Source organism: Hipposideros armiger, unplaced genomic scaffold (genome assembly GCF_001890085.2).
Source record: "Hipposideros armiger isolate ML-2016 unplaced genomic scaffold, ASM189008v1 scaffold_96, whole genome shotgun sequence".
NCBI classification, from domain to species: domain Eukaryota; kingdom Metazoa; phylum Chordata; class Mammalia; order Chiroptera; family Hipposideridae; genus Hipposideros; species Hipposideros armiger.
The window spans coordinates 2441503-2452566 of NW_017731446.1; the positions used below are offsets into that span (position 1 = coordinate 2441503).

At 43.1% G+C, this 11064-nt stretch overlaps 1 protein-coding gene across 1 annotated transcript; it reads left to right on the forward strand.

Moving 5' to 3' along the window:
* Positions 1-3144: 3144 nt before the first annotated feature.
* CHCHD4 (coiled-coil-helix-coiled-coil-helix domain containing 4) lies at positions 3145-7747 on the forward strand. The gene is made up of 3 exons (XM_019645942.1): positions 3145-3257; positions 3449-3547; positions 6613-7747. The coding sequence occupies exons 1-3, from the start codon at positions 3158-3160 to the stop codon at positions 6786-6788; spliced, it is 375 nt and encodes a 124-aa protein (XP_019501487.1). The 5' UTR covers positions 3145-3157; the 3' UTR covers positions 6789-7747.
* Positions 7748-11064: the final 3317 nt, after the last annotated feature.

Sequence of the window (11064 nt, forward strand, 5' to 3'; positions counted from 1 at the left end):
AGCTCCAAGTTGAGCTGTTGTTCAGCATCTTAGCTGTAGAGGGCAGTGTCACTGGCCCTCATATGTGGGATCTGAACCGGGGCCCTCTGGTGTCCCAAGCCAGCTCTTAACCAACGCGCCACTCGGCCGGCCCTACTTTTGTCTTTTAAACTTGCTGCCTGCTTTATAAGTGATTAACCCACTGCCTTTACTACATATTTAGCTTACCAGTGAGATTTATTCTTTTGTATCTGTTCTTGTTACTAATTAGCACCCTTTTCAGCTTAAAGAAGTCCCTTTGACATTTTTAGTAAGTTGGGTTTAATGGTGATAAATACCATTAGCTTTTGCTTGTCTGGAAAACCCTTTATCTCCCTTTTATTTATGACTAACTTTGCCAGTTAGAGTATTTTTGGTTGGATTTTTTTTTTCCTTTTAGCACTTTGAATATATCATGCCACTCGCTTCTGGCCTGCAGTTTCTGCTAAAAAATCTGATAGTCTTATGGGGTTTCCTCATACTTAACAAGTTTTTCTCATGCTACTTTTAATACTCTCTCCTTATATTTAACTTGTGACTTTTTAATTTTAATTTGTTTTGTTGTGGGTCTCTTTGTGTTCCTCTTTTTTGGACCTCTCTGGGCTTCCTGAATCTAAATATAGGTTTTCTTCACCAGGTTAGGGAAGTTTTCAGCCTGTATGTCTCCAAATAAGAGTTTTGCACGTTTCTCTCTCCCTTGTCCTTCTGGGAGCCCTATGATGCAAACATTAAGTTGGTGTGATATTGTCCCATAAGTTCCTTAAGATATCATCACTTTTTTCCATTATTTTTCTTGTTTGCTGTTCTCAGGAGGTGAGTTCCACTACCTTCTCTTTGAGTTGACTGATCGTTTTTTCTTCATCCAGTCTATTGTGGAACCCCTCTGCTGTATTTATTTTTCCATCTCTGTTGAAGTTCTCACTGTGTTCATTCATTCTACGCCCCAGTTCACTGAGCATCTTTATGACCATTACTTTTCTCATTCTCGCCCGCCCCCCCCCTAGTTTTATCTTGTTTTCTTATTTGGAAAATATTTCTTTGTTTCTTCATTTTGTTTGACTCACTGTGTTGGTTTCTATGCATTAGATGAAATTATAACCTCTCTCAGTCTTGAAAAAGTGGCCTCGTGTAGATGAACCTCATTCAACCCTGCCCCAGGTCTTGGTTGTCTCAGCCTTTGTGCTTGTCCAAGCAGCCTGTTATATTTTTAAAAGCTCTTAGCAGTTGAGAATGTGCCAAGACTGTTACTGTCTCAAAAAGGAGGATCTCAGCACCCGAATTCAGGCTTACTAGAAGCCAGACACTCAGGCATCAACTTGTAAAAGTATGCAAATATATGCAGACCTGTAGGATCACAAGCACATATCCCACTGACCACAAGAGCCAGGCGATCTGCAGGTGTCTCTTGGGCGGCTGTCTCAAAAATCAGGACTCCAGACAAAGGAAGGTATAAGCTCTTTTTTGGGGGATACCAGCAAGCTGGAGTACGGCAAAGGGAGAACACCACGTTGGTATCCACAGCCTACATTTCTGAGAGCAGCTCCAAATACCCCCAGATGTATGCCAAGCCTGCCCCCTGCTCCTCAGGCTGAAGCTCCAGGACAAGCAAAGAGGCATTCTTTACAGAAAGACGGGGGTGGGGCATGCCTTAGTTCACGCTCCATGTAGTGCCATAGGGGTTGTGGCCTCCCAAGAACCGTCTCTGATTGCCACAGTCCTATGGGACCCCAGAATGCAAGACCCCTCAGCCACCAGAACCAGGCAATCAAGGGGTGTACCCTGGGTGACAACTGCAAAACACAGTGCACCAGACATGTGTAAAGTCCCCTCCAAAAGACACTGGCAGAGGGTGAGCTCGAAGATAGCACCAGCCCTCTGAGGTCTCGGAAAAGGATTAGTCAGTCTCTAGATGAGTGTTTAATTAGAAGCCTGTCCCTCAGGCTACGGTCACAATATTATCTAATGGGCCTCCTTCAATGGAAGACCCAGCTCCTGGGTCTGTTGCCTCTTGCTGTGCTGTTTAAGAACTCTTTCTCCGTTTGTTACAGTCCTATGGGACCCACGAATATATGTACCACTAGCCACTAGACTCTAGAGCAGCAGTTCTCAACCTTCCTAATGCCACAACCCCTTAATATAGTTCCTCATGTTGTGGTGACCCCCAACCATAAAATTATTTTCGCTGCTACTCTATAACTGTAATTTTGCTACTGTTATGAATCGTAATGTAAATATCTTTTTGTTTTCCGATGGTCTTAGGCGACCCCTGTGAAAGGGTCGTTCGACCCCCAAAGAGGTCGCAACCCACTGGTTGAGAACCGCTGCTCTAGAGGTTGTCCCCTAATAGCAATTGCAAAAATCAGGGTGCTAGACAGGACTTGAGCTTTTCTCTCGGTGACACCGATAATGACAGTCCTGTGGGACCAGGGACACAAGCTCTTCTGGCCTTCAGAACCAAGCGATCAAGAGGTACCCCCTAGGTGGCAGCTGCAGAAATTGGGGCACTAGAAATGTTTACATAAAAGTTCCCTTTTGAGAGATACTGGTGCTCTAGAACACAGCAAAGAGAGCACGAAAATGGTGCCCCCCAGTCTCCGTCCCCCCAGAGTGTTTCAGCAGGCTGGTAGATGTGTGTGTCAAATTGGATGTCTCAGGCCATCACTTTAATATAAGCAGGTGAATCTCCTTCACTTTAAGTCTGGTCACGATCGGCTGCCTCTGAGCTGGGCCCCGGGTCAGGCCCTTTAAGAACAGCTTCTCAGATCGCTACAGTTAGATGTTTTGGGGGCTCATCTCTCAAGTGTATGTCTTATAAGTTGGGGTGCCCAATGTAGGGTTCCATCCCTTCACTCTGCAAAGAGAAGCTCTGGGATTTGGGTTCCCTCCCGGTTGTGGGTCGCCGTGCTGAGGGTGGGGTTTATGGCGAGATTGTGTCGCAGCCTCCTACTGGCTTCCCTGTAGTTTTCTTATTTGCCCAATGTGCAGGTGTCACTCAGCCAGCCTTTAAGTTTTTTAAAGAGGAAGTTGTTCCATATCTAGCTGTAGACTCAGTGTCCACAGGAGGAAGTGCGTTCAGGTTCTTTCCATGTCACCATCTTGAACCCTCTTCTATTTTTTTATGCCTTTTTTTCTGTCCCTCATGCTCCACCCACTGATGCCCCCCTCTGCACGTGAGAGCAGCTTGTGGAGACAGGTGGGGGGGAGCGCCAGCTGCAGGAATTTCGGGCAAATCCGGCCTAGTAAGTCATTATTCTGCTGAACCGTCATACAGAGTCAGTGACTCAACCCAGAGAGGTCAGCTTTATGGTCACCTCACTTTGGGGTTTCATATGGGACAGTCTTCAAACTTGGTTTGTGTGACAGTTTTGGGTTTAGGGCTGATTCACTGCTCTTGAGTAAAAGGATTCTTCCTCTGCCCTCCAAACACTAGGGAAAGATCGAATCATATTTGTGACCAAAGAAGACCATGAAACTCCAAGCAATGCAGAGCTGGTGGCTGACGACCCCAATGATCCATATGAAGAGCATGGTGAGTGACGCGGGGCCTCCTAGGGACCCACAGATGCGGGGAAGTTCAGTGTTCAAAATTCCTTCCCCATTTTGTCCTAGCCAAGGCTGGGTTTTCAGGTATGCATCTCAGCCATGGGCCATCTCTCAGGACATCCCTCAGAGGTGTAGGGGGCTGTTTGGGGGCCCTCGTTGATGCGCTTCCCTGGCCTTTAGGCTAGAACTAAGAATGTCTCCCGACTGGCGTCTTCGGCCTCCTTTTCTTCTAAGCTTTTGCACTGGCTTAAAGCTGCTGGTTGAATGCTTCCCAGTGGTGAAATTTGGGGTCAGGGTTCAGTGGATTCCAAAAGTTCTGAGTAGGTTAAGGTGACAGGGTTCCTCCTGCTCAGTCAAGTTGCCAGACTAAATTCTGCCACATCTGCAGACTATTAGCAAGCAGGTCTGCAAGAGTCACACACCTTGTGTGAGGGGGTGGAATCACTGCTCCCTTCTTGTAGCTACTCCAGCAGGCACCTTGCAGGATAAGCTCGCTTGAGATAGAGGGACAGTTTTCTAGCAGCGGGATCCAGCTAACGTAGGCAGGACTGCTGCACACGACTCAGGTGATGGTCACTTGGGCCTAGGCCATCACTGCAAAGGCTCTGGACTGTTGGACTCACTAAAACTTCCCAGCCTGTCGAAGGAGGGTATGCATGTGCAATGTTTATAAATAGTCCATGTATCATAGACAGTGCTCAGTTCACCAATCGCCATTGCTGACATCCATGATGATAACTAACAAACCTAGTGCTGATTCGTGATATAGTCAAAAGAGCTTGTAGGAGCCACCTGTAGAGTATGGGCTCCTGGTTGGAATTTTTCAAATGCTAACTAAAGTTTATATTCTCAGGTAGGACACTTCACTTGCTACCTTTCCTGCTCCTAGAGATTAGAGGAACGCTAAATATGCATATCTAGCACCCTTTTGGGAATAGTGGGAAGTGCCAACGTTACACAAAGCGTTAGCTTCCTGAGAATGACAGCTACAGAAGTGATCTTGAATCAGCACTCTTATAAAGAAAAATAAATCACATGTAAATTCTCATACTTTGCCCATCTTGAAGTCCGTATTAGTTAAGTACATTTCGTTAATTGATTGACACCCTGGGGCCTGTAGGACAAAGGAGGCCTTGTTTTGTCTGCCTCATAGTATTTTTATAAAAGCCGAATGTGCCTGCCTTGAGACTGCATATCCCCTCCAGTTCCTGCCAGTCTTTATGATCTCTCTTGTTTTTTCTCCTACCTTCTGTCGTTTACAGTATACCTGCTTGGAAACCCTGTAGGTATTTGCCTTTGCAACCCCTTCTAGTGAATAATTGTGTGAAAAAGCATATGAAACAGAGAACTCTGGGACTCAGGTTCTGAGCTCTCAATTGCAAAATTACTACTTTTCAAACATGCTCCATCTGGGTTTAATTTAACTTGCCAAAGCTACCGTCTGTGTGGTTTTACATTGTGTCCCTGAAATGCAAATTGGCACCATAGTTTTCTCTGTGAAGAACTACCTCATTCTAGCTCATCTTCCCCTGAGAAATAATGAAGCAGTGACTCCTGCACACCTGAACTATTATATTTCAATGTTAGTATTATAATCTTGTATTTCCTTTGGAAACTGGTTGTGCAGGTGTGTTAGCAGTTTTGAGCCTCCAGGGAGTTGGCATTGGTATATGCTTTCAGCACTGAGGTGGGCCCAGGGGAGTTGGGAGAGGTGGTGAGATGAGGGGGCAGAGAGCATGGGCTCTGGCAATCCTAAGGACCCTGGTGGTAGTCCTGACTTGGACCCCACTGAACCCCAGAAACCTCACGTGTAAATGGGTTAGTAGTACCCACTGCAGAAGGTAGCTGAAAGGATTATGTGATTTACTACATGCAGCTTAATACATGAGAACCTGCACTGAAGCTATTGGTACTAGTGGTGAGCTTCCTGCCAGTTTCCATTGCCATCTCCACTGTTAACCTGTTTTACTAGTAAGGAACTGCAACGGCAGATTTGATGATCACTGAAGCTTTCTAAGCTAGAATTCAGAGATGAGGTTCAGCCGAAGCCTAGGGCTTTGGACACTAGCTCAGAGCATCAGACCTGGGTACTTCCATGGAATGAAAAGTAAGGTGCAATTTCATTGGACACTTAAGAGTCTTTCTTAAAGGGTGTTCTCAGTCTCTATATAGTCAACTCATGTAAGAGACTTCTGTATGAATGATATTTCTGTCAGTGTCTGTCACAAAGCTGAATATGAGCCATCGTCTTGAAAGCATTTTAGAAAACCAGGAAATACTATTTAGATGAGGACAAGTTTCAAAGATAAGAAAAAGTTGTAAAATGCAAAAGTTAAGGGCCTATATAATATTGAAAATGAAAATCATCTGAAAACCCAACCACCCCCCTAACACATCTGTACAATGTAGCAGTTTGACTCCTATAGTTAGTATCCTTCTAAGCTTTGCATTTTTACAAGAATGAAACCAGACCACTCTGCTATACCACTAGCCTTTTCCTTGTACAACATGTCTTAGACATCTTTCCAGTCAGCGCAGAAGGCTCAACCTCCTCCTTTTTACCTGTTCTCACACTATTGAGCTTCTCAGAGTGGCTACAAAGTGAAAGGGGGTGGGGGCGGGGAGGCGGGGAGCAGATATTGGAAGGTGGAGATGAATACCTCAGCTCCTTAAATTGTTTGGGCTTTTAAAAGGTTCTCATTGACCATCCAAGCGATAGCTTCTGCTTTGGACTAAATGGATTCCAGTATGTAGTTCTTGGAGTACAGCCCCAGCCATAGCCCTGGAAGGTGGCTTAGCACATAGATCAGTGTCACATGTGGAGAAAGTTGCCGATGGTGGTTTCTCTTCAGCTGAGCCAGGAATGCTGGCTCTGCACCTAGCATTCTAACCTGATCTAAGAGGTACGTCCTCAGGTGAGTGCCTGCCAGGCAACAGTTCCTCCTGCTCTCCACCTCTTTGAGTGGCTTGTGGGGACTGGATTTGGTTTTGCGTTTTCTGACATCTAGAGGACAGCCTCTCACATTTTCCTTGCCCATCTTCCTGTTCCAGGACTGATCTTGCCAGATGGAGACATTAACTGGAACTGCCCTTGCCTTGGGGGAATGGCCAGTGGTCCCTGTGGGGAACAGTTCAAGTCAGCCTTTTCCTGCTTTCACTATAGCACAGAGGATGTCAAGGGGTCAGACTGTGTAGACCAGTTTCGGGCCATGCAGGAATGCATGTAGAAGTACCCGGATCTCTATCCTCAGGATGAGGAGGAGGAGGAAGAGGAAAAGGAGGAGAAGAAGCCTGCAGAACGCGCAGAGGAGACAGCTCCCACTGAGGCCACCACAACCAAAGAAAAGGAGGGGTCCAGCTAATGAAGGCCTCGTGGCACTGGGCTCCAGGCCTTCCACCTCAGAGTGATATGAACCTTTTGCAAAATGCCTTTCCGTCACTCTAAAAAAGTGTCTTTCCCTCTTGTTCTGTGCACTGTAATGTACAAAATAACTTATTTTGATGATCAGGGGTCTTGGCCGGCCCCTTGACATATACACTGAAAAAAATGAGGTTGTATGTGTGTGTGTCTCAACATGAATCTCAGTGAATGTAACTGCCGCTTTTGAATTCTCTTCTCAGATCACCCTGAATTTTGCTACCTTGAAATACTGTGCTGAATGTTCTCAGCAACCAAAAATCAGTATCTAGGAGTGAGTGAGCTGATTTACCCCAATTCGTTTTGGTAGATTTTATATCCATTTTGGAAAGTGAAATAGAAACAAAAACCTCTTCCTTTGAAAATGCTGGAGGGGGCCCATTCCTAATACAAGAGGCCAGCTGATCAGATACCTGTTTCTCAAAAACCATCTTGACCTTGAATATATGAGGAGACACTATACTTCATTTCTGATACATTTTGATTTCTATTTTTACATTGAGCTCCAGGTTTTCTTTTGGGGAAGTGGAGCTTTAGACCCTCTGACTCACAATCCCTTTCTAAGTGAAGAGAAAGGCTGGGTTTTGCTGTTCCTATTATTCCGAAAGCCCTAGTTTTGGGGCCTGTATTTACACTGGCTCTGTCTCACACTGTTCAGATGCAACGTTCTTGAGAGGTGGGGACCGAATTGTTACCAAAGTAGCAGCCAAGGGAGGAAACGTTGTGAATTAAGTGGTCAATTAAATGGAAAACATGGTTTTTACCTGATTTTGAATGTGTCCTTTCTTTTTACTAATTAAACATGTTTTTGATGTAAGGAAATATAAATTATGAAAAGTTCAATTGAAATTCCTCTTTGAAGATACTGCTAAACTACCAATATGAGTCTGTTAAAATTTTCTACCACTGAGTTCATATCAAGCTGTTTTTGTCTGTGAGCAGACACCTTCAGATAGGCGTCTCAATTAATCTGTGAGGTGGGGAAGGTTGTTCCCATTTGAAGATAAGGACTGAAGCCTTTGCAGGCTTAGTAACTTGTCCAAGGTAACTGCTAAACAGAGTTCAGGCAGTGATATAGTGATGCCTCATTTGTCCCAGGTTATCTATTGCTGTGTAAAAAATTACCTTAAAACATAGCAGCTTAAAACAAACATCTCCCAATTTCTGTTGGTCAGGACTCTGGCTCAGTCTCTCATACTGTGATCAGGTGTTGGCCAGGGTTGTAGTCGTCTCAAAGCTTGACAGGCTTTCCAACATCAGTCGGGTGGTTTGGAGCAGGATTCGGTTCCTTGCGAATCTTGGATTGAGGGACTCCGTTCCTCATCGGCTGTTGATCAAGAGTCCTCCCTCGGTTTCTTGTCACACGGGCCTCTCCTTAGGTCAGCTCACAACAAGGCAGATGGCTTCCATCAGAGCAAACGAGAGAGCAAGATGGAAGCCAGAGCCTTTTTGTAAATTAATCTTAAGTGACATTCTCTCATTTTTCCATAGTCTAGTTGTTAGCAGTGAGTCACAGCCCCCACTCAAGAGGAAGGACACAAGTGCGTGCGAACCAGGAGGCTGCCTACCCCACCAGAGAACAAGGCAGCAGCACATTAAAGCTTGAAAGCAAAGTCAGATGTGAGGAGTTACAGGTCTGAGGTGTTAGGGAGGTAGACAGCTGTGGTATCTACAATATAACTAGAACGTTTTTAAAACTTATGAGCCAAGGACCTGGAGCTGCCCAAGTTTGGGAGCTAAAACAGCCCTGCGAAGGGCCCTCCTGACTTCTTTTAGCCTCATATAGAGCTTTGCACATTTAACAAACATACTTCTTTTCACTGAAAATTTTGATCACCGCCAAAATGTTACTGATTTGTGAATATGTCGTGGACCCCATTCATTTGATGTATTCAGGAAACCTCTACAGGTCCAAGTCCTAGGAACACAGGAAAAGGAGCCATGTACGTTGCTTCCTGCCTGAAGTCAGCATTTATTAGAACGTAGGATGGATGGGAATTGCATGATGGCACTGGATTTTCGAGGTAGATTATTTTCTTCTAGCCATGGTAACTCTTACAACAAGTCCATTTGGTTAGACAGGAGATTCCATCTTTTTCTACTTTTCAGTGGAAAACCAATTTGGTGATAAGAAAGTGCCACTGCATAAGCAATGGAGAGTAGCAGAGGTTATGCTAAAGCATAATCAGGTTTGAATAATTCCTTTTTTAATTGAGGTATAATAGAATACAACATTATATTCATTTCAGTTGTACAACATAATGATTAGATCATTGCGAAATGATCACCACAATAAGTCTAGTTAACTTCCGTCACCATACATAGTTACAGAATTTTTTTTCTTGTGATGAGAACTTTTAAGATCTTCTCTCAGTAACTTTCAATACAGTATTGTTAACTATAGTCACTATGCTGTACATTACATCCAAAATATTCTGGGCCCACAGCAGATCTTGAAAGTTATGTGAAACTATTTAAAAATGTATGACTTTTCTTTGGTTCTTCCAGGTGAAAGAGGAACCTTTCACATAAGGTCTACTTTCTAGTAGTTTGAGACATTATGGTGTACTAAAATATGTTATAAAGTTAAAATCTGTACAGTCATAGAATTTACCATATGGACTAAAATTCAACATTCTAAGAAGGCTGCAACACAAAATAAAGACAAGACAGAAATCACTGTGTAGATATTTGGTATGTCCAAATCAGTGTGATCTTGTGTTGCTCTGTTTTCATTGCTGCGGTTCTTTGAAAATTATCACCTCCACATTTATCTTTACCTTTTTAGCCTGTTGAGGTGTTTTGCTTACAAAGATACATGGCAGTTTAAAAATCAACTATCCAAAAGAAAATGCGGGGTGTGTGTGTGTGTGTGCGTGTGTGTGTGTATTGGGGTGCCAAAAGTACACACATGACTTACATTCATCTTTTGTTATCGATATATATTGAGTATTACAATTTTAATAGTTTTTTCCTTTCTTAAAATATGTATACATTTTTGGGGCACCCTCTGTGTGTGTATGAATATATGAACGATGGAATACTATACAGCCATAAAAAAGAACGAAATCTTGCCATTTGCCACAACATGGATGGACCTTCAGGGCATAAGTGAAATAAGACAAAGACGAATATCATGTGATCTCACTTATATGTGGAATCTAAAAATCAAACAAACAAAAAACCCCAAAACCAAGCTGATAGACACAGAGAACAGATTGGTAATTGCCAGAGGAGGGGATGGAAGTTCTTGAATAGATACTTTTTCAAAGAAGATATGCAAAATGGCCAACATGAAAAGGTATTCAACATCATTGGTCATTAAGGAAACGCAAATCAAACCCACAGTGAAATACCACCTCACACCCAAGTAGCATAGCTATAATTAAAAAAAAAATAAAAGGCATGTATTGATAAGGATATGGAAAATTTTTTGGAGGTTCCTCAAAAAATTAAACATGCAATTGGCATATTACCCCACAATTTCACTCTTAGGTATATACCAGAAAAATTGAAAATAGGTAGTTACTTATTCACAAATGTTCATAGCTACACTCTTCACAGTGGCCAAAGGTGGAAACAATTTAAATGTCCATCAACAGATAAATGGATAAACTGTGGAATACACATGCAATAGAATATTATTCAGCCATGAAAAAGAATGAAGTACTTATACATGCTGCAACATGAACAAACTTCAAAAACATGCTACATGAAAGAGGCCAGACAAAAAAGGTCATATATTGTGTGATTCCTTTTATGTGAAATGTCTAGAGTAGGCAAATCCAAAGAGGTAGAAAGCAGATTAGTAATTTTGCTAGGGGATAGAGAGAGATGGGGAACTGAAAGTGATTACTTAATGGTTATGGGATGCTTTGCAGTGATGGAAAAGCTTTGAAACTAGAGAGAGATGGTAGTTTCACAACATTGTCAATGCGCTAATTATCACTAAGTTGTACATTTGAAGACAATTGTGTGTTATGTGAATTTTGCCTCAAAAGAAAAAATAAACAATTACAAGGAGAAAGGAATCAAGTACAAATGGTGGAAGTACAAAATGGTACAACCATTTCGGAAAAATAGTT

What these genes read in the sequence shown, in the direction of transcription:
- CHCHD4 (XM_019645942.1), top strand. Translation starts at nt 3,158, where the DNA reads ATGCTCCACCCACTGATGCCCCCCTCTGCACGTGAGAGCAGCTTGTGG. An exon ending in TTTCGGGCAAATCCGGCCTA is followed by an intron (nt 3,258 to 3,448) that starts GTAAGTCATTAT and finishes TCCAAACACTAG; the next exon opens with GGAAAGATCGAATCATATTT. An exon ending in TGATCCATATGAAGAGCATG is followed by an intron (nt 3,548 to 6,612) that starts GTGAGTGACGCG and finishes TTCCTGTTCCAG; the next exon opens with GACTGATCTTGCCAGATGGA.